Source organism: Astatotilapia calliptera, chromosome 12, assembly GCF_964374335.1.
Source record: "Astatotilapia calliptera chromosome 12, fAstCal68.1, whole genome shotgun sequence".
Lineage (NCBI taxonomy): Eukaryota > Metazoa > Chordata > Actinopteri > Cichliformes > Cichlidae > Astatotilapia > Astatotilapia calliptera.
The window spans coordinates 19,174,776-19,201,581 of NC_137433.1; the positions used below are offsets into that span (position 1 = coordinate 19,174,776).

The 26,806-nt window shown below is 38.7% G+C and overlaps 1 protein-coding gene across 3 annotated transcripts in view; it reads left to right on the forward strand.

The window, feature by feature from the left end:
* The window catches only part of edil3a (EGF like and discoidin domains 3a), a 130,817-nt gene that overhangs the window by 45,125 nt on the left and 58,886 nt on the right, over positions 1–26,806 (forward strand). For all 3 annotated transcript variants that reach the window (XM_026188922.2, XM_026188921.2, XM_080309138.1), the window contains one exon: positions 20,572–20,685. In XM_026188922.2, coding sequence (XP_026044707.1) covers positions 20,572–20,685 — 114 coding nt within the window. The remainder of the gene's footprint in view (positions 1–20,571; positions 20,686–26,806) is intronic.

Below are 26,806 nucleotides of genomic sequence, written 5' to 3' on the forward strand. Positions count from 1 at the left end.
GGGGTGGTGGGAAACTGATTCGATACAGTCTGAATACACATTAAAGTCTGCCAATTTTACTCATGGACATCGTCTGAATGGCAGAGAGTCGTGAGAGAGACAGGAGGGAGACATTAATAAGCAAATCTGTTTCTGGGTAATTCCTGCAATTAAATTATAAAGCGACACGTATAATGACAGTTTAGCTGGCTTAATAATGGTAAGATACTGGCTTTAATGCACGATAAGCTGAAAGGTATATTGTGCACCTTCACAATTTGGAAAATGTATGAAACATTTCATTACTGGTGGACAGTTTTATCAGAAAGTTTGAGTTATTCACAGTTAATGTAGTGAAGGGGAAAAATGCAGTATTTGATACTGGGTTAGTTCACTGGTTAAGAGAAAAAAGGTTATTGATTCCAAACCTCCTGGTTAACCGGTGACTTATTATGTTGAGTTAGGTTTGCCCTCAACTAGTTCAAAGACATGCTCGATTAATTGTTAGGTGTGGATATGAGACTAAACGTTTGTCTGTGTCTCTGTGTTGACCCTCTGATCGACCGGTGACCCATCTAGGTTGTAGCCAGAGTCTTGACTATAAATTGAACTAGCAGTTAAGGAAAGATGAACAGATGGGAGATCCCCTAGTCACTAGTTTGGTAGATAGCTATAAAGCGATAATAAAATAAATTGATTGTATTACCTTTGCCTAAGCACAGGGGATATTTTAATAGTTTAGCAGAAGTTTTAATTTAAAGCTACTGTTAAGCTGACATATCGTATTAGTCTGCTGCTCCTGTTGATTACATATTAAAAAAAGGAAATTAATTATGGTAGGCTAAGTCATCCATTATTGTATGAAAATGTAGTTAACCTTTTAGTGCTTTCTTGCCGTTGTAGCTTTTCTCTTTGTGCGGTTATTCTGTTTGTGCCACACGGCTTCATGACGAGGTGATTATGTTGCAGTATTCAGTGTTATGCCCCCCACACTTCTTCTCGCAGCCACTGGGCTCAACAGTTTTTGTGGCAGAAACATTGCAGTGCAGGTAGCGTAAAGAGTGGGTGCTCTTTGGAAACTATTTCTACATGCTCAATGTTAGCAGTGACAGCTTTTATCACTTGTGACATTTGGTTTGTCCCATTTTGAAGCCTTGAGAAAAGCATTTTCACAGTCGTTGGCGTTTTGAAACTGGATGCGAGGATGAGGGGTCAATCTGCGCACTCATTGGTTCTAAGTCACAAGTCTGCAGCCAATGAGCATATCCTAGATAAGCCTCCTTTGTGGACTTCTAATGACTAAAATAAAGTAATGTTTTATTTATTATGACCAAAAATGGAAAAGAAATAGTTGCACAGAGGCAACTCCAAGTTTTTCAGACAAATTTGCTTTTTTATTTTAAATTACATTTCTTATTTTTAGAACTTAGATGTTTTCGACTCTTCCTGAGGTGATGAGATTTTCACATTCAGGTCAGATGTTCAAGTATCACTGCTGAAGGTGATGACAGCGTGCTGGCACACTAACTGTGCAGTTAACACAAAGTTTGACAAGCTTGATTTCACTCAGCCACGTCATATGAAAGTAAAAGATAGAGTATTTTGTCTCTGGCCTGTCAAAGATGAGGTGAATTTTATTGTGATTGCATTAAGTTGGGTTTTAAAGCAATTCTTAGTCTGTCTCAATCTCGTCTGAAAGCCGTGGCTTTCCTTTGGTTAGTGTCATTGCTTTTATTATTATAGTCATTATCATCACAAAGTCATTCATCTTTCAGATAGTGTGGTGTCATGTCCCTGTGGTGACAGGAGAACAAATGCAGCCTTATTGGGCAAGTAGCCAAGCGCCGTAATGAGCTGTCACAGTGTGAAGATTGGGACTGATTGCCTCAGACGTCGTGAGGTTGCAGATCATTTTTAGAGCACACGTTCTCAGTCCGTCAAGGACAAATGTTGTATAAACTGTAGGCATTTTTATTCCTGCTCTAAGAAAGTTGTGAGAAAGTCATGCGTAACATACATGTTTTATCTTTAGTTTACTAAAACAATCATTTGATGTGATGCAGTGATGCCTGCTTTTGAAAAATCCAAAGTTAAAGGCAGTAGATAAAGTGCTTTTCAAGCAGAAATGTACTGAATAAAGACCCTGTTTAAAAAAGAAAGATAAAAGAATTAACAGAGTAATTGGGCTAAACTGTCTCTTAGATGGTAAGTGCTCTCTTTCTCATTCGATCTTCCTCCAATCTTTCATAGCCTGCAGGTCCTTTCAATAGTTGCCACCTCGTGCTCGTGGATCAATATGTTTCTTTGGCTTTCTTTCCTTTCTTTCTATAAGACACCAACAGATCCAGATTGATTGGTGGAAAAAATTGTGAAAAGCTTTAGTTATTTTTATTCAACCCCTTTATTTGTTCATGTATCGTATTCCTATAATCCTAGACCCGCCACCTCGCAAACCTCTTGCCACAAAATAATCAGCCACTGTTTATGGCTGTGGCCTGATGTAAAGCCGCAGGGAACCATTACTGTTAGTTAGTTCACCATGGGGCTGAACGAAGACTGACTTTCATCAGCACATGAAGAAAAAAAGAGACTCCATAACTCCCTCTGCATGGTATGTCTCGTAGCCCATTTATTGACCTGATTAGTGTATTTCGGAGCGAGTGAGGAGGCATCCGGAGATCATTACTTATTTGTTTGTTGTGTGATTCTTGTGTGTCTGTCCTCAGGCTCTCCACCTTTCCAGTTTGATTTTCCAAAAAGAAAAACGAAGATGTGACTTTTTCACCCTTGTCTGTTTTTTTGTGCTCAATTTACTGCCTAAGATAACAGCACTAAAACCCGAGGCAGCATGAATGAGTAAATGACAGTGGTTATTTGACTACAACAACAGCTTGTGCTTGTCAGCTACAGCACAGCACCCCTTCACCTTAGCAGCACTCCAGTTACCTGCCTTGGCATCGCGGGAGGTGAGCCTGTAACTGCACATCTACAGCATTTTGTGATGGCAGAGAGGGGAAAATAGAAAGCCTCCTGCAGAGAGCACTGAGAGAGTACAGTAAAGTGAGGCAGAGCAGGTCTGGTGGGCTCTCGCCAAGATTGAAGCAGCTGTTATCTCCTTCAAATTGTGAGGCTGCACTATTAAAGTGACTTCAGCAAACATCAGAATGACACACGAAGACTTTCTTAGCCTTTTGTGGCTGTGTTTAAATGATAAACACAACCTGAGCATCACACTCAGGATTAAACAACCAGCATAATGTTTTTTAAGAGATATTAGAATAAAAAGGATCAGCCAGCTGTGGCTCAGGAGGTAGAACAGGCTGTCTAATAATCAGGAGGTTAGCGGTTTGATCCCTGCCTCTTTAACTCTGCATGTCAAAGTTGCTAGATGCTCACACACATGTTTTATTCAAATAAAAGGAAACTTTTATTCAAGTTTCGAGCAAGCATCACATCATTAATAGATCTACATATGCTTGGGCTTTACACCTCATCAATAATGTTAACGCCGTCACTGCTGGGACTCCCGGGAGAGGTACGAGTGTCGAACACGTGGACTGTGCATATGTTTTTTGTCCACAGTGGATTTTATTTAATCAAACAGAAACACTTCTAACCAGCAAATAGGCCCATATTTCCAGCAAATGATGCTCCAAATTGTCTCTGCGTCCACAAAATCAGCTTCACAAAGTACAGTTGCTATTTTGTTTATCGCTCCAGGGGAAAGTCGGTCGCATGCAGAAATCCACTTACTGTCTTAGATCATATAAGCAGTATAGCTGAATTATGTTTAAGGGCAGATTTGCACTTCAAGTCTAAAAAAATAAGTGTTTTCAGGGCAGGCTTAGTTAAATGGATTATGATAGATTTAAGTGCAACTTAAGTCAGTGAAAAAGTTTGTTGAAAAAGTACTTTGTCCATAGAAAGTTCATCTGTTTTCAAAATAAACAGAGGCATGGATTTAGTCACAGTGCCTGAGGTCTGTACTTGTAGCTATAAATTGGTTTCGTCTTAACAGCCTCAGTGTTACAACATGCTTGAAATTTCACTGAAATTATGCTAATCTGCACTGCAGTTATTTTTATATGAATAAATTAGCATGACTAACTTGTAGCACCACTTTGTTTTTCTCACTAAAACTTGTATATGTGTTCAAAGGACGAAGGCAAGACATTTGTGACGCTTTATTCCAGTCTGCTTGTCAATATGCCAATAAAGTTAAGTTTTTCTGTCTTCCCAAATTCATCATTGTATCAAAGATCTCAAAAACAATGTGTCCTACCACTACAAAGTGGCCTCAGAACCACTGTGAACACCTCCAGCTTCGAGCTTCTCCCTGTTGTTAGATTGCTGCGATACAGAGCTGTGTGGGAAACGCTGCCATTTCCTGACACCGTCTCAACATTACATTCAGTCTCACAGCCCACCCACTGCTCACAGTCTGTGGCTGGAAAGCTGCGTTTACAGGCTGAGATGAGTGTAGAGGATCCTGGGGGAAGGGTCTGTATGTCCAGCAGACATTCAAAGAAGTGACCACAAGCACAGAGCCAAACCGACAGACGCCGATGATCAGCAAAGAGCGTGCCTGTAGATCAAAATAAAAAGATTGCTCTGCCTGTGGGCCAGCAGTCGTTTTGTTTCGGCTTACTGCACATTTGGTCTTTTTTTTCCTTTAAGCATCAAACAGTAGAATTCCTCTTTACAGACTTCAATAACTGGTGTCAGTAAACCCAACATTGTGATGTCTTCTATGTTCTTTTTCTTCTGTGTGAATAAATACAGATGAACATCTAAAATGGTAGATTGTATGAAATTTGAAAGCAAAAGAGAATGTCTGTATCGTCCTACCTGTGTCCACTATATTGTTCTTGAGGGAGGGAAGCAATCAGTAAAGGAAAAATAAACCAAAGAATAAAATACATTTTTTATGTTAGCATGCCATACACAAGTAGTGCGTGTGTTTAGCGGCATAAATGTGTTTTACATAATCCCATTGTGGCATCAGCTTTACTTTTAGAGTTTAAAAGGCAAATACCTAGAATCAAACTCATTGCATGGGGTTATAAGGACTTGGTTTAAGGCTTGGGTAGTTTTATTTTTAGGTTATTGTTAGCATCAGGGAACTGCTTATGGATAGGCTAAGTCTCCAGAATATGACTGTAAGTTAGTGTAATGTCCTGAAATGATGGAACCATGAGAGTGTGTGTGTTTGTGTGTGTGTTGCCTGTAGCAGACTAGCTGTCTTGGACTTGCTGAGTGTGACAGTGGCTTCTTCAGAGTGGCTGATGGGCTCCTGGTGAATAAGCCACTCATGGGGTTTCTGTGTAAATGGCGTACTAGAAGCAGATGTGTGTCATTTTTGTAATATAACCAACACTAGCTTACTTGACAGATGTGTGATTATTTCCACTGTTCAGATAAGGCATTCGTCTCCTGCTTTATGAAGTTACACTTGGCATGTGAGGAGGCTTCGGTCAAATCCAGAGTTGGTGGAAACTCACCCAGTTTGAGTAGTGTGTGTGTTACTGACAGTTTTTATTTGCTTTCTGGTTCCAAATAACAATTTGGAAAAAAGCTGTAGGAATAATAACTGAGAGGATTCATAGGTTAATAAGAATTTACATGTGTACATTTGTTTCAATGTTTCAGTTTTTCAACCTCTACCTTTACAACAGCATTTGTGAGTTTACATTTTTCTGTCATTTTGTATTGGTGCTATTCCAGCTTTTACAATAAATAAATACACACATTCTCTTCCATTACTGTTTTTGGGCTACAGTGTGAGTATTGTAACTCAACAGTAATATTCCACAATGGTGCACCATGATTGAGCAATTGGTGGTTGTTACGTACGGCAGATTTGCTTCCAAGCCCTACGCACAGGGTTTGGTTGAAAAGATTGAGACATTTAGAAAAGAAAAAGGTCTTTTCTCTGTGAAATGAAAATGAAATGAGTCGATGTCTGAGCTAACCGTGGGCTCTCTAAAGGAATCACTCCCTGTATGGGTTTTTCCAGTTAATCTAGTCTATAGATAGTCTGTGGGAGCTGCACAGTTCATTACATGTGTGTAAAACCAAAACCCATCTGTGTCTTCATCGCCGTAATAACAGTAACACCAGTGATAGTGACAAAACTACTCCCCTTCATTTGTATTTTGCAGGACATTGAACATGAGTAGGGCATCGTTTTATGTGATGCAACCGTCTTTACATACACATTAATGCTTTTGTAGTAGAAGCTATTTTCACCATTCTTTGGGTAACTCCTGACGTTGCATCTAATTTAAGTCTCAGTTTTATAACGTTACTTTGTTGAAGGTTAATACCATTTGTGTCTCCCTTTGGTTTCCCTCAAGGGTCCTCTGTTTGTAAAGAACATGTAGGTGAGTGGGAAGATAGTTTTGCTACACAAGAGCAGTGATTCTCAGAAACTGGTTGAATGAATTTCTTGTATACCTGCGCCCAGAAATCAATATGTATTGACTATGTTTTGACTGCCAAAGCCTTTTGTTTGTATGACTTGATTTTATTTTATTGTCTTTTTCTCCTTATAGTATAAGTGAGTGATTCTTTGGGGACTTTTCATTGTTAGTGGACTGAATCCTCAATAAGTATTAGACAGACAGGCAGATCGTAGACAGGTCAAGTCATAAAGTGGAACACATGTAACACACTTTGCAGTTTTGTAAACTATACTCTAATAAGAGCCAACAAAAAACAAGCACAAAAAATGTATATACTTTTCTGGTTGGCTTTTATTGAGTCTATACTTTGTGTGTGTGTGTTGTGGGTGTGTGTCGGCATGATTTCACAAAGAGGGAAACCCGGCCAAAGATGAGCCTTGTACTTCAAATGTCTATTTCCTTGGGTATCCTGCTGTCTCTGTCTCTTCATTCCTGGAGGAGCTGACCCTATCTCGCCTCTGTCAGAGGGCAGTTTGGATAACAAGCTGGGGAAACAAGCTAGAATCAAGGTGTTTAGGAGCGCTTTTTCTGTGCCTCTGACACCAGTATTTTACTTAGCCTTTAAGGTGGAGTTGCCTGCGTGGTAGATCAAACTGACAGATGTTTTTCCTCAGGTTTATTGAATACATAGAATAGCGCTAGACGCTAGATATTTTTGGCCCCTGATCCTTGTTATGTTTTATGGACATTTTATACTATACATATTTAGCACCATGGCCTGAAATCATATAATTGTGATACCTCACCTCGCCCACATGTCTTCAGTGAGCTGGTGCTTTGCCAGCAAAATTACAGCACAGCATAACATTGCTGTTAAAACAAAATATAACTGCACAGAATGCCTTGAGGAAGGTGAAGCTTTGTAAAATGGTCAGACTAGTGGCCTGAAGTGCAGTGCTGTAAGAGAAACATAACCTTCTAGTGTTTCCTGTCACTTTGGCAGTTCTTTATGTCACTTTTTACAAGCATTACTCACAAAGTTAAAAAAAAATAAAGAATTGGTATTTGAATCAGTACAGACAGTACAAAAACAAACTGTGCATTAAATAAAACTGAAGTTACAACTTAACAAAACATAGTAAATACATAAAAAGCTGAAGAATCTACAAAATCTGCCGACCATCAGGGGCATCCACACAAGACGCGATGCACAGTGACGTTCTTCAACTTCATGTGACAACAGGGGAAATACCTGCTGGCGATGTGAAGCTGGCAGGTCCCGAGTTAAACTTTTCTCAACGTGCAGATGAATAACTGAAGCGACTACCAATGAGTGGAAAGGATGCTGCTGATTGATATAAGACAAGGTGGTAAATACATCAGAGGGTTACCAGGGTAACTGAAGCCCGGAAGATCTGCTGGTGACCTACAGTTGGTTACATCTCCTTTAACAGTACTGATAGAGCATTTCACTGCTTTGAAAGCTCAGGATGGGTTTGTCAGGGCCTGTATTTTCTTAACTTAGTGCATTGAGATTAAATGAGAAAATGTGAAGAAGGAAACAAAACTACGAAAAAAAACAGCCTTGGAAATGTGATCTGTGGATGTTATGAAAAGAAACAGGTGAAAAATAATGAGATGAGTAAAGCTGCAAAGGTGTTTGGGCATTTCTATTTTCTTTGTTTGCAGCGCTGTGCACGCATTCACCTGGTTTATCGTTTCTGCAGAGGAGTTGTTAGTGAACGAGCTGTTACCAGGGCCTAATTGTGTGAGGCCCCCTCAGTCAGTTGAGCTGCGTTGGCGCCTCCTGGCCTCTGCAGTAAAGATGGGCCATGTTGGCGGTTGGCCAAAGCATAAATAGAGATGCAATTCCAAATCCCAGATGGCGAAAATAGTCAGACTCCATTCTACCCAGGGCTTTTGGCTGCCAGTGCCAGCCCAAACAAAACACTGATAAATGTTGTGCTTGACTAGAGCTGCATTATTTCAGGATGGTCAGTGTGGGCCAAATCAGTGTCAGTGTTATTTTCCTGCAGGTGGAGTTCATTCAGTGTGACACATAAAAGATATTACATTCATGGTCATGAGAATGTGGAGCATTTAAACCATAACATGGTGATATCGTGATGTATTTCTTTTTGATGATGTTAAATGAATAAATGACAGTGGTAATGTTTTTTTTTAGTAAAGCAATCATGGTTGTGTTAGAGACATAATTATGTCAGAAAAGGGTCAAAATTCAAATAAGTCAAAAATATTAGTGTCAAACTTCTCTCTGCTGAAAGCACTTATTCACAAAGCTGGAAGTGCCTTTCACTGTTTTATAAATGCTTTCATTTCACCCAGGTTGGTCATTCACTGGACTTTTTTCTATTTGACAATGTAAAAAACAAACAAAGAATAATTAAGTAAGAAAATCAGTAAGTTAAAAAAATCACTGTTATAACAGTATTATATCCAAGGTCCTCAGTTCATTAATTCTGCTTCTTCTACCAATTGTTTTCCTTAGAGAGTGGCGCAACATTTAGAACAGGCATGATTCCCAGATGAGTTTGGTAATCATCTAAAATTTTTCTTGGCATGTTTTATTTTTCAAATATCACAATAACTAATAACTGAGAAATTTGCCAGAAACAGTCATGTTTCCATTAAAATAATAGTTTGGCATATGATGATGATGATGATGATAATAATCCATGATTAATCTTAAAACAAAAAGCAAAGAAAATAAGAAATGTGTATTTGCATTAAAGGAGCCAAGTGGGGTAATGACAATAGTAATAACACCACCAGCGTACAGGGAGGGTACATGGGATATAGGATGCTGTGCCACTACCACAAGGAAAATTGGACTTGCACCAAGAAATTGTTGTCGTGTAGGACAGCAGAATGGACCTGACATTTGAAAAAGAAGGCCGACCAAATTTTAGATAGCGACAGAAATGGTTCAAATATAGTTTTAATATCTGCAGTGAGATAAAAAGTTGGGTAATACAATGCTGCTGAATTCTTTGAAAGCAGCAAATAAGAGATACATTTTGACCTTGAATCAGCTTATTCAGCAAAGAGGAAGAAATTACTTTTTCATTTCTGAATACTTTTTAGTTAGATATATTTAAAAAATCCGAGATGTGCTAAATGCGACTATGCAAAGCTAAATTTGTCAGTTAATGGGGAATATATATGCTCAAAGCCTCGGGATGTCTAGTATCTCAATGAGCCAAAGAGCCTCAATGCACTAATAATTTTATGGCCATGGCCTTACTCGGTTTGTGCTGTCAATTCTTATATTCTGGGTGAGATGGCTTATACATGTGTGCACTGTAGGAATATGAAAATTTGCAATTTTCTATTACAAAAAGAGAAATCCTGTTTTAGTGGCTTAACACTTTGTTTTCCTCACCTTCATAGCAACAGTGCTCACAAGCACTGTCAGGAGAGGGGCAGCCAATTAAAAATACAGATAGGGAGCTCAAAGGGAGAGGAGTTGTTTTAGGCAGGATGAACTGAGTGGCAGTTGGTAATCACTCAAAGCTACTCCAGTGGAGCTGGAAATCAGCACAGTAATTTGTCTTTATATCTTAAAGAATTGAGGTTGTCAGTGATGTTAAAAAGAGGGTTTGGCTAACGGACATTGTCATTGACCATCGTTGTTCACTGACTGTCAGATGTGACAGCCATTACTAAAGAAACTGAAAAATTGCTTCACCACAGTCAGCAAGCCTGTGTCAGGATGTGAATTGTTGTTTTCATTCAGTATAAGTTGTTCGCCCTCACCTTGGTTAGTCTTACCTCTGTTTTCTTCTGCACCTTTTGTCTATCTGGTTATTACATCCTTGTGTCCAGTCAGTCACTCATTCACCCCAGGGCCCCAACTTCAACTTTACTGTGAGGTTGTCCTGTTTGACAAGTTTTTCAATATTGTTCTGTCTTTTTTCCCCTAGTGTGATTTTTTTGTCTGTGACATTCGGTCAGTTTGTAGACTTCCCCTTCTGCCTGCTCCCCATCTGGATTGTTTGTCTTGCTGCCTGTGCTCCTGTGAATTGTTACCGCTGGTTATGATTTTTGATTTTTTTAAGCACATTCTGTGTTGTTGTACTAGCTTACGTATCACTTTAGGTTTAGAAATACACTGTGGACAAAAGGACTGGGCACCCACCGGAGCTTGGATAACCCATGATTCTAAACTCATAGCCAATAATATAGAGTTGATGTTGGACAAGAGAGCCTAGCTCACAGTCTCATTACTAGTTTATCACATTTTTCTTATGGGGTTAGGGTTAGGGCTCCGTATTGGGCAGCCAAGTTCTACACCAAACTCATCCAACCACACTTTTATGTACTTTGCTTTGCGCACTGGGGCACAGTCATGCTCAAACAGAAAAGGGCTTTCCCCAAACTGTTCCCACAAAGTTGAAAGCATGAGATTGTCCAAAATGCTGTGGTAAGCTGAAGAATTAAGATTTCCTTTCACTGGAACTAAGGGGCTTCAGGCCAATCTTAGAAAAACATCCCAATAGGATTATCTCTAATACACCAAATGTTACAATCTGCACAATGCAGTCAGGCAAATAATGTTTCCCTGGCATTCACCAAACCCAGACTTGTCTTTTAGACTGATGGATAGAGAAACATGAATTGTCACTCCACTGGTCCAGAGTCCACCGGTGGCTTTACACCAGACCATCTGAGATAAGGTGATGTACGGCTCAAAAACAGCCATGGAAAACTACACAACAAAGCTCCCAGCTGATGTTAATCCCAAAGGAGGTTCGGAACTCTGCACTTATTGAGTCAGCAGAGCATTAACCACTTTCATCAACATTTCCTCTCACCATTTGGTGAACGTCATCTGTAACTTTATGTGGTCTGACACTGCGTGGTTGAGTTACAGTCGTTCTTAAATGTTTCCACTTTGCAATAATGCCACACGCTGCCTTTATTTATGTATTAATTTATATTTTTCATGGAGAGAAATTGGCTGTTGTTTTATTGATTTTGAAGAAATCAATAATACATGAAACTGAGTATGAGTAGTCCAGTTAGGTAGATATCACCAGTTCCCACTTCATTTTTATTTGTTCTGTATTAAAACACCAGACCATGGGTGGTGAATAGTGCTTTAGAAATCCTAATTTTCAAGATGTGACCCATTAAATACACTTGAAAGCAGAGTTGTTGGTCTGTTTAGTTATGGTGAATGGCTGTACTAGGGGTAGATGAAGAGTCCAGTGGAGCCCAGAGTTTGGGTGAACCGTCTTTATAACAAAAAAAAAAAAAAAAAAAAAAAAGAGCTTTTGTAGTATTTTTGTGACCTTGTAAGTAGATATAAGAGCAGAAAGTAGCCTTGTAAGAGTACATGTCTCTTCTGATTTTCCCTCTTTGCCCATCATCTCCTTTTACCTTTTCCGTTCATGTCATTTAAGCATTCTAGCAAGTGTACCTGAGTAACATTAAGGAGCTTGTGGATTAGACTCTTTTGTTCCAAATTTCATCAGTATTCCCTTCACACATCTGCTGTGGAGGCTCCATCTGTAAGCTTAAAATGACACTTAAGGCCTTACTCTGAGTGTCATTCTTCCTCCAGGCTGAGGGCTCTTCACATTCTGCACATCCCAGTTTCGGCAGAGCCCCCCAGTCTGCATATCTTCAAAATGATGAGTGTTTTGCTTCTCAGATACTTAAACCTCTGCAGTGCATCCTAAGACACCTTTTCCAGGGCTTCTGGAGTGCTGCTGTGAATAACTTCTCAGTAGGCTAATCCCACTTCAAAAAGCATGTCCTTGGAATACACTATTCTTAATCCTGCATTCACAGCTTCATGCATCATCATCTCCCCTGACACATACGCCACATGTGCACCACTGTGAAAACAAGCTGGGATGAGATGAGAAGTTTTTTAGTCATCAATAAAACCGGTATGCTGCTGAGAATCGAATAACAGCATCTTAACTATATTACTGCGACTACACGTTTCACAGACGCATCGGATGAAGTTTCTCTTTTAACTGGTTGACTGACTTCATCAGACCCTTAATAGAAATTCTGCCTTTTGTGGTGATAGTCACTTCACATGACTAAGGAAAGGATAGACTGACAGCACAGACTGACAGTGGAGACAGGCACTTCCTTGTTCTGTCTTCTATCGCTGACTCAACTTGGAAAGACAGGGCTTGTCTTTGCTTCATGTAGCATAGACTAGACACATTTCACCGGACTGGGACTTTGCAAACCCAACATCCAAAGATGACGGTCCATATACAAAGATGCATTTCTGGAGACCTGTTGGCACAAAAGGATTATAGAAGTTTCCACCAAAAAATCCACAAAAAGAAAAAGTTCTACATAACTACTGTATTTACAATATGTGCATACATGTATAATGTTTCTGAGTATATGCTAAAGCTTATTTAATCAAGACCTCTAGGTTGAAATGCAGGCAGAAAAATAATATCATGCATTTAGATTTTATAATTGGCATAACAACTAAGCCTTAAATCTGCACTTAAAGCTCAATGGGTGGTGTATTTTTTCCACTGAGATATGAGCAGATGCATAACATTCAAACAACCGTGTGGGAGATGGGATACATGTATTTTCACAAAAGAAGTAAGCAAGACCATTGCATGATTGCAAGAGCAGCATGAGATATGTTGTTCTTATCAAAACTGAAGTAGTGCCGTGCCTCTAGCTTGACCTGCGCCGTATATAATATCACATAAACTACCTTTGCCACTGAATGATAACATAATCTACTGTTGCTGCTGTATGTTCTTTAGTTGAAAGAACTGAAAACTATAAATAATCATCATCAGACATGAAATTCTTGTTCTTGTAACTTCCTCACTGGTACATAGCCCATTAACTAAAGACATTAGTATTTTACCACACTGGTTATATGCTTGTTTTTTGGGGGGTTTCTACGTTTTTTTCACCCATCGATTGCAATCTATTTTCAGTATCAGATCAAACATTTACAGCACCGCTATGAATCACAAGATATCAGTACCAGCCTGTCCCAGAGGAACTCTAACCACTATTACGAATAGCATGATTACTTCCAAGAAAGTATGGGTGTCCAAGGTCAGGGGTTAATTATGTGGCAGGCATAAACAACCGGTGATCCACTTAATTGCTGTCGATCACGGACCATAGAGGTCAGACCACTGCTCCATTCTTGCCTAGAGGATCAGCTTGCTTACCAAATACTTTTGCATTTGCTGGCTCAGTAACACAAAACAGATAAGATGAGATGAATCTTCCCCAGGGGAAATTTTTCATGTAAGCTAAATTACCGTATGTCCAGATGCAAAGATGTAACACTGTGAAACAACTCCTTATGAAAACAAAGTCTTGACTAACCTCCAGTTCTGTGGCTTACAGTGCCTTGGCAGGGGCATAAAAGAAGGCTTTACCCAGTCTTGCCCAACATCTGACTGTAATTTAATGAAGGACGTGGGTGTGATGTAGGGGCAATACTACTGGGACATTACCTTTCATTCAGCTAATTAAGTTAGGGGGCTTAACAAGTTAGAGAGGATTAAAGGCTTTTAGCAGCCGTTTATTTCAATCATTTATGTGATTTAAGTTGTTGTTTGGGCTGTTTGGACATACTGATGCCATAGCCTCTAGATACAGTCCAATGGAAACTAGAAGCATATTTAAATATGATTCTGCTGTGCAAATTAAGCTTCCATAGACCGTATTAAAGAAAACACCAGACCATGGGTGGTGAATAGTGCTTTAGAAATCCTAATTTTCAAGATGTGACCCATTAAATACACTTGAAAGCAGAGTTGTTGGTCTGTTTAGTTATGGTGAATGGCTGTACTAGGGGTAGATGAAGAGTCCAGTGGAGCCCAGAGTTTGGGTGAACCGTCTTTATACAGGCCTGATCCTGCTCCCTGGACACATCATAGTCAGTTTAATACTTGGAGCCAGTCTTATTTCCTGACACACAGGACTACTCATTGCTCTCCATATTGTCTGGCTTTTTTTTTTTTCAGGGAGCAAGATGTTCCAGTGAATTGACAAGAGCATGATGATGGTATGGCCAAAGGCTAAGGAATTTTATTAAAAAATTTTATTTTATCTTTTGGAGATGTGATAATGATGAAATTTTGACAAATCAGAAATATCAAATTTAAAGAGACACAAATGAATAAATTATGATAAATTACCAGGGAGTACCATTCAATAGAGTCTTAGCTGAATCAGTCTTGTGCAGGCTCTATAGAAACATTACACGCTTCATTGGTCTGGCTGGACAGTCAGTATACAGGTTCACATTTAATTGCCTAAAAATAGAAAACAATTAATGACATCGTTAAATGTCAGCTGGGATTGGTTCCAGGCCCCTACAATACAGATCTCAATGAGAAAATGGGATGGATGGATTCTTTTATTTTTTTCAATCCAATTGAAATTTAAGTTAATTCTACTCATGCTAGTTTGCTAAATTGTTCTGATTACAAAATTCAGGCCTTAATGAAACATGTAGAATGGTGGATTTTGGCTAACTGTGAGTGACAAACCACCACGTGACTCTGTTCAATTCATGTAAATCAAGTTTATTTATTGGCACCTTATTTATTTATTTTATCGCTTCCTGTTTTGCTTTCATAATAATCTTTTTTCTCGCCATCTCGATCCCTACCTTTTCCTCTCTTCTCCAGTTTCTACCAGTTGGATTAACTGCATCCCCCAAAGTAATCCCCTTTCTCCCAACTGATTTACTGGCAAGTCTCACTTTCCCCACGCTAATCTCCTAGGAGCTGATGGCCTTTCATAAAAGGAAAGCAAATCGCAAAGATGGACTAGCTGTGTTTTCCTCTCTCTGTGGATTGTTGTGCTCTAGGCTATTTGAGTGGCCGAGCCATTTGGCTTACCTCTATAATTGAACCTACTGGTGGCAACAAGCTATGTACTTGTAGCAACAGCATCACATTTCTAAGTGGTGTGATTGCAGTTGTGAAATAACCATGGATGTGGATTGTGCCTGTGTGCACACTAAACTTTGCAGAGTATGCTGTTCAAGACCTTGTGGGCTGCAAGGAAGCAACATTTGTGCTATATATTTTGAGTTTTTCATAAAATTTTAATTTTTTTATTAGATCCAGAATCAGTCAATTCAGCATTCAGTTAATGCAGTGATTATACAGAAAAGTAGCTTTTCTGTAACTGGTAATAGAGACTGAACTTTTAAAAGGAGACAGCATTTGGTAGAAAAAAAAAACTGATAAAGAGATGAAAACAGATGAACGTGCAAAATTTAGATATTTTGGGTGGTTATGGTGTGATAAGAAATGACATCAAACAGAATCCCTTATGTAGTGAGCGAAAGGCTGAATGGCGAATGGAGACATGGGAAGAGGCCCGCTGAATAACCTGGATGAAGCGGGGATGGGAAGGAGGAGGGATACATGACAGACAGCATGAGAGACAAAGTGACAGTGACAGACAATTCATTTAAAGAACAGAGGCTGGAGATTTGATTGGCTCACAGAACACAGACAGATCGGTCACTGGATGAGACTACCAATGTCAAACTTTCAAAATGAATGGATTTGACAGCAAGTGAAAACCAATGACAAAAAAGCAGAGCAGCGAATAGAGCTTATAGCGCCATTAACACCCCCCCCCCCAAAAAAACCAAAAAAACAAAACAAACAAAAACAAAAACAAAAAAAACCCTTTAGTTTAATGTGATATGAAAGGGGTAACTGTTTCCTCAGTGGGTAATAATCATAATCATGATAATCATAAGTTTTTGTGTTTTTGTAATTGTCAAGACTGCCTAAAATTGCTGTTTTTTTGAATATCTTCATTTAAACAAATAAAAGCTGACTTGCTTTTGGAGGTTTTGAAGATTGATAATTGTAATGTGATTATACAACCCGAGTTACTACAGTTTAAATAAAACATATTCCATTTTCACTTCATTTACCTTCTCTAACCAATGTTTCATTCTGACAAGCATGTTTTTGCTCATGTTTTGCTAATAATGTGTTGTCAGGGTGAGAGTGGTTTCATGTAAAGCTTGACGAATCTGTTTTTGACTATCCAGATATTCCTTTGTTGGTTTGGCATGTGTTTTTCACTCGTGAGATGTGGATATTCGTTTTTCCAAAATGTGGAAATAATTACCATCTCAGCTTGGGCGAATGACATCCCTCTCGCTCACAGCAGTGATCTTCACACTTCAGTTCACCTCATTGCTGCCAACTTAGCGACTTTGATGCTAAATTTATCAGCTTTTCATGCCCTTTTACATACTTTTTTTTGTTGTTTAGTTTTATGCGCACAAAAAAATAGTCGCCACTACAGCTCTCGGAGACCAATGTGTTGCTCTTCTGCCACAAGCACACCTCATTCTTCTGATCTGATCTCTTGAAGAAATTGCAGAGAAGCAAGTAGCAGGGCCTGTTTGTGTTGCTCCCCTACTGCCATAATCAGACTGTCCTATACTACGCTTATCAAAGCACAGTTAAAAACAAACACAAATCAGCTACTGTGAAGCACAATAACACCTAATTACTGTACTGTTTGTATCTGATTGTAGCAAGCAATTTGGAGGTTAAAACACAGACATTCAAAGGTTTAGGCTATCTAACCTTGAACAACATTTATGCAAGTACTACAAAATAAATCAGATATTTTTTGTTGTTCAAAGTGATTTCTTATTTAAAGTGGACCAATTATGAACATATTTCAGCTGGAACAGGCTCCCAGCTCGCCCCACAACCCTAAGATGGATAAGTTGTTGAGAAAACAGACCTCATTACTCTGCCCCTTCTTCTCTTACTAAGTGTATTTTTTGTGATTGCAAAAGTGTCATGAAGTTGTTATTGTCTCTTTGGTTGTTTTTGCTTTTTTCCTGTTCAGATTGTAACCCAGGCTCTGACTTAGCATTCAGTACATCTCTTCAGTCGTCTCACAGTTGAAGACTCTAGTGCATTCACCCTAGTGGACAATGAAAAAGATGTAATCATGATGTAATTTTGGAGGAATGGGACCGTGCAGCAACTGAAAACTGAAGTTTTAATGGCTTTGTATTAAAATGGCTCTTTTTTTTTTTTGTGAAGCAGCGAAAAACAGCCAAGCATAGACGTGCACAGACGATCACAAACTGCCTCTGTAATGATTAAAAACTAAAAAGATACTTGCCACAAAATTGTCATGTGGCTGCCAGAGATGGAGCTGACAGGCTAGGACTGTAACACATTGAAACATATTCAGTGTATTTTACAATATAATCAAATATAAGTAAGCCATGCTGTTTAGATTTGACTACATATGGTTCAGCAATTCTGTGTGTTGTTGTAGTCTGTTCTTCAAGATGAGGATTTGTGCTCCAACTGTGAAAATGTCCGCTTATTGTTGTCCTCTGTAAAGCACACGCTGGCTAAGTATTTATATAAGACTGATGCATTGAACTCTACAGGTTAGGTTACATTGCATTTGAAATATCTGTATTTTGGTTCACAGCACAGTTGATTTATCATCGACTGCATTACACAGAAATGGCTGTACAGCCAGCCAATTGACAAATAGCAGAGCTTCAGTAACATTATCTCTATCTGAAGTGAGATAACTGTTACATTACAGCTGTCTAAAAATAAATTTAAAAAAGGAACACAATGTGAGATTGTGCTGAAGATTATATCTAATTTTAAATGTCCGAAAGAAGACCGACACACAGGCAAACGTCCTGCATACCAGATAAAGGAAAACAGTGTTTGTTACGGTGTGTTTCAAGTTTAATCTGCAAAACTTTATTATGTTTTGGGAAATGCTTTACCGCTCAGTTTCATCAAAATATAATTTTACCCAAATACAGTTGTCTTGCAGTTTGCCTATAAATTACTGAGCAATAACAAAACATTTCTCACATCTTTCTCTCTGTACGTCTGTTATTTCACTCCGTTTATTTATTTGTTCTGCTCGACTGCAGATTAAAGACGTTCCTGCTTCTAGTCACACCACCACATTGACCAATATGCATGAAGACCTGACTATATTCCTCCTGAGCGTCCAACATTCCCCCTGAAAAAAAAAGATGTATTTTGAGATAATAAAAGTGACTCGCGCTATTGTGTACGCTACAGATAAAATCTTAAAGCGATGAAGCACCATAACAGACTTACTTTAATCATGTTTCACTTTCTTAAGCTTCCTAAATCTCAAGCCTAGTTACACATTCATGAAGCCAAAATGTACTTATAACTCGCAGACAGCCCAGGGTAGGTGTTAGAGGAGTCTTGTAGCAGCCATAGGCAAGTTTGGAAGTCAAATCATTAGAAATTTGTTAAAAATTGTTCAAAAGTTCACCACTTTTCCTCTCGCTGCTTCAAAATCATCCCTGTAATTTCTTGCTGTTAACTCTACCTGTAACAGAACAGAGTGCAAATGGGGTGTAATGGGTGGGGTTGGAGTTGTGTCACCTTCGATAACCAGTTTGATGAATCAGTCAGAGAAAATCTGTTTCGCAGCGCAATTACAGAGCAAAGGTGATAACGCATTCTGCTCTCCTGTATCTGTGATACTTGAATGAAGAGACAGAGGATAACAAGCACGCTGGAAAAAGCTTCTGACAGTGGGGCAAAATTGTGTGTCATCACCGTCTTCCACTTTAGTGTAGGTATTTTATAGCACCATAGATATACAGGAGTTCAGCTGCAGTTATTCTGACTTAGAAAAATAACATTGTTAAATGTGATAAATTTGATGCTTTCTAAGTGGACGTTTGTCTGTAAAGCAGTGGCCCACACAAGTCTCCCCTCTCGCTGAACTTTTGATATTGTAAGACAACGACAACAATTTTTTTTCCTAAAAGAATTTTTTTTTTTGCATATATGGAAATATTAGTTATTCAATTAAATTCAGACGACTCCTCGAGTTATTGAGTAATGCATTAAGGATGGTCTGAATCCACCATTGGAATAAAGAAAATAATGTAAACAAGTTAACAAGTTTCTATTGATTTATTATTTTTCTAGTACATTCAGCATTTATATTTAGTTCAAATTCAGCAATTCAAAGTTATTTTATTGGCATGGCAGTTTTTAAATAAACACATATAATTAATATATAATTCTATGCATACTGTATGTGTATGTGTGGAAGATGTGCCTTGTCCTTCTCCTTTGAAATGTCTATTTGAATTTGGAATTGGTTAAAGGAAGTGTTCCTTACCTCACTAAATTTTTTACACTTCAGGAGGAAAATACATCTCTGTTTCTGTTTCAACCTTACCTATCAAACAGTAATCATATGTCGGGCTTTCTTTATGTTGCCATGCCTTGTTGTGTCTTTCTCGTTTGATTGCCAGTTTGTTTTCACCGAGCTTATACTGGCTTAGGATCTGTCTCTGCTTTCTGTCTCTGATGGTAAGGAGATATTCTTCCAATTCATAGTCTTTGTTTAGCACTAAATAAAACATGTGAGTCTGCATTGGGTTTTAGTTTCTTCTTTCCAGTGTTTCAGATAGCTATCTTCGCGTTGTTTTGATTTGGTTCACTCTGATTGGTGTTTGGAAAGCAGTGTTGTGAGACTGATCAGCGTGTGTTTGAGAGGAGGCAGCGTAGTATCAACACTAGCTGACACATGGGACTCTTTTCTGGGATCATCTCTTGGGTTTGGAGGGCTTTGCATTGGATGGTGTCTTGGGGCCTGGATTTAAGATGATTAAAAAATGTGAGTGCTCTCGTTTGAATGTTAATTGTCAGTGAATATCTGCCTAATTCTGCTTGACAGACATTTGCTGGTGTGTTGCTGTGTGTGTGTAAAGCATATATAGAGAATTCTGCATGTAGAGATTTCAAAGAGTGTTTATCTCAGTAGGTATAGCTCTGATGAATAAACCCCATACTTTGCTAACCTAAGTAGGCTTTTTGCAAACTACCCAAATGATGTGGTATGTTCTGAAAAATACTACAAAGAAAGTAAACTGTCAAGAAGTGGATTATATTCTAGCAAAAATAATCTTCCTCTGAGTTTTTGAGTTATTAGTTCCAAGAAACCTGTGTCTTTGTGTGAGCTTCCATGTGCACACAGAATTGAGAAACACGCAGAGAAAATTCAATATGTGCTCCCTACCAATCCATTTTAATGAAGATGAAGTCTTTGTAATTGCCCACGTCTGCTTCATATAAATGAATGCACTCTCTTTTTTTCTTGCCTCTTCCAGATATTAACGAATGCGAAAGGGACCCGTGTAAGAATGGGGGCATTTGCACAGATCTGGTTGCCAACTATTCCTGTGAATGTCCAGGAGAATACATGGGGAGGAACTGTCAATACAGTAAGTACTCCTGTTTCTTTTTTTGGCAGTGTTTACCTTCTAACTCTTACAACATACCATTGATTCGAACAGCACACCTGATGCTGCAGGTAATTGCACTGCTGGTAGTATTACCGACACAAAGTGATCGATCAGAGAAAAGGGGGGCTGGTAATTCTCATAAAGAGCGTCTGTCTTCTGCTTTAGTGCTTGGTGCACCTCCCTTTGATGATAGATTTTCAATGATATGCAAGTTTATCAGGAAAATCCCCACATGGAAAAAGCAGATTTAGTGAGTCACAGCTGAAAGACCTTGGGCTCTATGAATAAGTACACTTGGGAGAGTTTTGAAGTACAGTTTGAAGTATCATCCTTATCATCAGTTCAGAGTAAGATTTGAACATTTTCACCTAAATGTAAATAGCAGCTTTATGCAAATGTGACATTGATGTTGTTGTGCGTTTTAAAAAATGTAACACTTTCTCTGAATAAGACATCATTAAGACATTATAAGATATTGTAATGCATAACAATTAATTATTATAAGCACTAAAAATAATGTATTTCAATTCCAGTATTCAAATGCTTGCCTTCAAACTAAAATAACTGAACTACATGACACATTATAACTACTATGACTTAACCGTTTATAAAGTCACAAAGAGATCCATCCCTACAAACCAGCATTCTTATAAATACCCAATTCTGGTGTTAATATAAAGTGAGATTCTTATGCAAAGTGACTGGAGGAGGTTATTATTGGCAAAGCTATGACACTATAACACATTCTCAGCTATATTCTTTGCTGCTTAGTGTTAGACACAACGAATCAGATGACTACCAAAACCTTATCAAGTGTTTATTTTCCAAAACACACAGTTCCAACACAGAAAACGGCACCGTCACAGTAAACACAGCTGCCAGTGGTACAAGTGGGAGGTATTATTGAGTATTCTCCCAGGACAAGTTTGAATGTGAAACAGAAAGTGAGGCTGATGTTGTGAGTGAGTATGTGAGCTCAGCCAGCTTTTATTGGGCAAATAAAAGCTAAAGTGAAAATGATCAGTATTATTAGCATCGCCAGAAGAAAAGAAAATGCATTTTAAGGCTTTAGTGATGAAAGACTGCAAATTTTGTGCGTAGCTATCAAATGTTTACTGATGCCATATAAGTGCCTGAGACTTGATGCCTTTTGGTCTTGTGTTGGGGAGAATATGGTGCTGCCTAATGTAAGGTCAAATTGGCTAATGCTGGCTCATGCAGAGTCATTTGGGATGCTGGCTGCACAGAAAAACATGCATTTCATGTTGCTGGTTACAAAAACACAGAAACCTAAACCTGAACATAAAGGGTCTTGGAAATGTTTCATATGTTCTACAAAAGGCCTAACAGAAAATTGTTTCTGGGCTCTTATTGAAAGGAATCAGTTGGGTGTGAGGGTTAGATTTCAGGTGAAGAGGATTAATAACTGTAGGAGCCACCCTGTGAACAGTGTGCTTTCTGAGCACCATTAAATGTAAAGAACCATACAGTTCGACTCATAAGTATTTGGATAATGGCACCATTCTTTTTATTTTGTCTGTGTACATCACCACAGTGCATTTTAATTACACAACCAAGATTTGACTGAAGTGACCACTTAAAGTTTTTTCAGCAAGTATTGCATTGCTTGTTTAGGAAAAAATATATATATAGCCGTTTTTATACATGTTCCCTATTTTCACAGGCCCCAAACAAACTGAATTTAAGGATTGTTTTGATACTCGGATGAAAATCCTTCATAATCAATAACTGCCTGAAGTCTAGAAGCCATGTATCCACTATAGCCACCTTCAGCTGCTGCTTGCTTGTACTGTATGTCTCTCTGTTTGGTCTGTTGAGTTCAAATCAGCTAACGGTCACGTCACTGGTTCCACTGGCAGGCCTACATGCCCATGTCATAACATTGCCTCCACTATTTTGACAGGTAATGTGGTATGGTTTTCGAATCACGAGCTGTTTCTCTCCTTGTTCACACTTTTCACTTCCTATTATTCTGGTCTAAGTTAATCTGGGTTTCATCTTTTCAAATTTGTTGGGATCTTTGTTGTTGTTTTTCCCTCAAATGTGCAGATGTCTTCTGGCAAAGTCTAATCTAACCTTCTTGTTGAACAGCGGTTTGCACCTCGTTGTAAACTGTCTATATTTCTGTTCATGACGGCGTTGACCGTCTTGATTGTCGACCCTGGCAGTAGTACACCTACCTTCATGAGAGTGTGACTGTCTTTGTTAACCACACACACACACACACACACACACACACACACACACACACACACACACACACACTTGTGTGTGTATATATGTATATATATTAGGGGTGCAACAATACACAAAATTCACAGTTCGGTTCGGTTCGATACTTTGGTGTCACGGTTCGATATTTTTTCGATACAAAAAAATGTTCATGCCTTTTTAATTTGTCATTTATTAAAATTATAATTTTTTATATATTATAGTCTGATTTGTCATAACTTTTCCGTTTTGTGGTAAGCTTTTCTTTGGCTGTCACTTCTTCACCCTGACCTGTCTTATTTGGCTCAGCAGAACTAAAATATAAATCCTGCTACTTTTACACACGCACTCACATAAGCTCAGCGATTCTCTGCGCGATCAACCTCTCACATGTTTAAGCTGCGGGAGATTTCACTTGTCATGTTTGCATAGTAAGCTAACGATTGATGAGTTGATGTCAGAGGAATTGGTGCGCAAATTATCATCACTCACCAATCAGTACTGTCGCTCTCTATGCACAGTTCGCGCGATTGCAAAGTGAAAGCAAAGAACAAGCGCAAATTCAAACGCGATTTCAATATGTCACATATTGACAGTGGCTCACCGATGCCAATAATATATATATATATATATATATATATATATAACATTTAACATTTGAAGAAGTAAGAAGTTATCATATCATCATAGTATAGTGGTCACATTCTTTAGGAACATAATTAAACCTAATATTATAAACATATTCTAAACATTTTAATTCTCATAAAATGAAAGATGGATTTGTCTTGCCTTGTGTCAGTATTTTGTGTTTACCAGCCCTCTTTTTTTCCCACTGGCTGCATGGAAAAAGTCTTTAAAGGAGTAGGTTTTTGCAAGAAGCCCAAGAGCTCAAAGAGGCTTTATGTGTTTATTATGCTATTGTGAGGATTTCGTCTGCAGTCTAGGAAAATATTAGGATTAATATATCAGTGAACTTGGAGCCCTGAGCAGGCCCCCAACACGGCTACTCACAAATTAATTCATCAGATTTTGTTTGCTTAATGTGCCTTATAATCGGAAAAATACGGTAACTTCTACCTTCCTTTAGCATGTCCAGAAGTCAAACTTCTTGTGTGATGGTTCCCTTCTTCCTCTGCCTTTTGGATGCTACCGCAGGTGCCTTTGACGGTGCAAAACATTTTCAGAATCAGAATCAGAATACTTTATTTACTATTTACTATATACTATTTACTATAATTACTTTGTTGACATTGTTGTGTTTGTTGGGGAGAGAACTTACAAACATACAGTACAGCACTTCAGAGTCACACTGCTAGCGATCGCAGATTTATGTAAATTTGACAAGCTGAATGCATTCTGTACTGGACAGACGCGGCACGGAGGAGACTGATTGACTGATTGATAGTTACGCCTATTCAATTGTTTGCTAATGCAAATATCTAATCAGCCAGTCTCACGGTAGTAATTCAATGCATTTAGGCATGTAGACATGGTGAATATGAAGCACCAGAATGGGGAACAAAAGAAACTTAAGAGACTTTGAATGTGGTTGTTGGTGCCAGATGGGCTTGTCTTAGTACTTCAGAAACTGCTGATCTACTGGGATTTTCCTGCACAATCATCTTTACAGCTTTACAGAGAATGGTCTAGAAAGAGAAGATGTCAAGTGAGCACTTCTCAAGGTGAAATTTTGCTGTTGTGCCAGAGGGTAGATGAGAATAACTAGACTGCTTCAAGCTGATAGGAAGATAACAGTAACTGAAACGGAGTAGTGTACCCGAGTATTGTTTCCATGAGCAACCCCTTTGTGACCAGCAGGATAATGCATCATGTCAAAAAGCTCAAATCATCTCATACTGGTTTCTTGAATATGACAAGGAGTTCAATGTATTCAACATTTTAATTTTAATGTTTCTCATAACGCAAAGTGTAAGTATTTGTTTTATTATGGTCATTTTGTATTGACATTTTTTTTTCATATTGATTGCATCAGTGGTTCCCTATATATTAGCTGTTCTGTGAAAATGTAATTGTAGACTACGAGTTTTTCAATATGCTATAGACCATCCAAAGTTCAGAACTGCACAGCACGTATACAATATGTGCAGTATTTGCACCTGGTATTTCAGCTAATATTAATCAAAGGTTTTATTGGCTGACATACTGAGAGGTAGAGCAGGGAAAGCTTATTTTTAAAATAAACAGTGGAAACCTATTTCAAAAATGTATTTAGATAATATAATGTAAGGAAAGTTAATATGTGCATGTGGATTGTTGTACTAACACAAGCTATGCATTTTTCTCTGTTTGTTCTGCTTTATTCAACAAGAGCGTAGCAGTATTCTTTTAAAACACACATTGCTAGCTTGGTCACTTTTAAAGTTGCAGCTACACAAGAACATGTGTACAGGTGCATTTTATTCACCGCCATTTGTCACCTGTGGAACGTCTGTCGTGCGGCTAACATCTGTTAGGTGTATTTATTATTCTTTGACTTATCCCCTCTTTTTGCTCCATGGTCATTAGTATTGGTGCGGTGGCATTAATTTCAGTGGGGCGCTAATTTGTTTAGGCTTTAGGTAGGGCTTGTGGGAGATGGATTCAGCTGTCACATCACGGTACTGGCGGTGTTAGTGATGTGTGCTGTCGCAACGCTGATGTATGCTCAGGGGCCAGGAGGGCAAGGCCCCGGGGCTGGCTGCCTCTGCTGCTCTGACTGACGACTGGCAGGCAGCTCGTTAAGAGTGGCCCATCATTGCCACAAGGTCAGAGGGACCGTGGATTTGCAGCAGTGTCTTGTCACAACATCTATATGGAATATCTTACAAGAGAGCTGCCCAAAAGGCACAACATCTAGACAAATATAATATTGTGTTGATGCAACACTGCACCTCGATCCGCAGGCTCTAATGGGGAAAAATAGATTTCCATTTCATTTTTAGGAGGTAAATTTGGGTGATATGACATTTGGTGCCAGTGTCTGAAAAAGCATGTGTAACTGCAGGGTCCCTAACAAATTGAAAGTCAGGATTCATTAAGAAGACTCTCTTATTAAATTAAACTTGCTGCATTCTTTGCATTTGGTCAGGAGGGATTGTTCTCCCCGCAACGCCCATGTTCTGTTCATATCATTCAAAAAAGTATATTTAAGCATGTTATCAGCACAGCTCTAGGAAAGGCAGTGAAAATAATCTGCAAAGTCTGAAAGAGTGGGTATCATGGCTGGAGACTCTTTTGTTTTTCTTAGAAATAGAGAAACGTATTCTGCATTGCGCGGTTACTGTTGTTCCTGACTTTAAGTTCCTAGGGCGACGTAATCAGTTCTGCAAAAAAAGTTCACTTTTTTTTCAACCTGGCAACCCCAAAGTCTGTAAAATCCAAGCAAATCTGCAGTTTGCGTTACTAATTCAGCATCTGAGCAAATGTGAAACAAGGTCACATTTTCCATTCTATCATCACTTAATTCCTTTCCAGTTAGACATTTGTTCAGTATTTTGTTGTAATCAAAACAAGGATTCTTGAGATGAAGCCTACAATGTGTTTTGTAAGGTCAGTGTGAACCCTAAACACCAAATTTTTGTCAGTGCATCCTTGAGTCCAGAAAAAGTTTGTGCCAAACTTGAATCTGTCATGATCCTGGGTCTGCTGACCCAGCGTTTTGTGTTTAGTTTATGTAGCCTTCAGGTTTCCTAAGTTTATCATTATCATGCCTAGGTGTTACTAGTTATTTTCCCCTCGTGTTTCCACTATGTTAAGTCTCCCCTGCTTTCATGTATTTTATGTCTGTGGCGTATGTTGTCAGTCCAGGTTGTCATGTTTATATCTCACTGTGTTTCCTGTTTTATTGTGAAGAGGTCTGGTGTTCTGT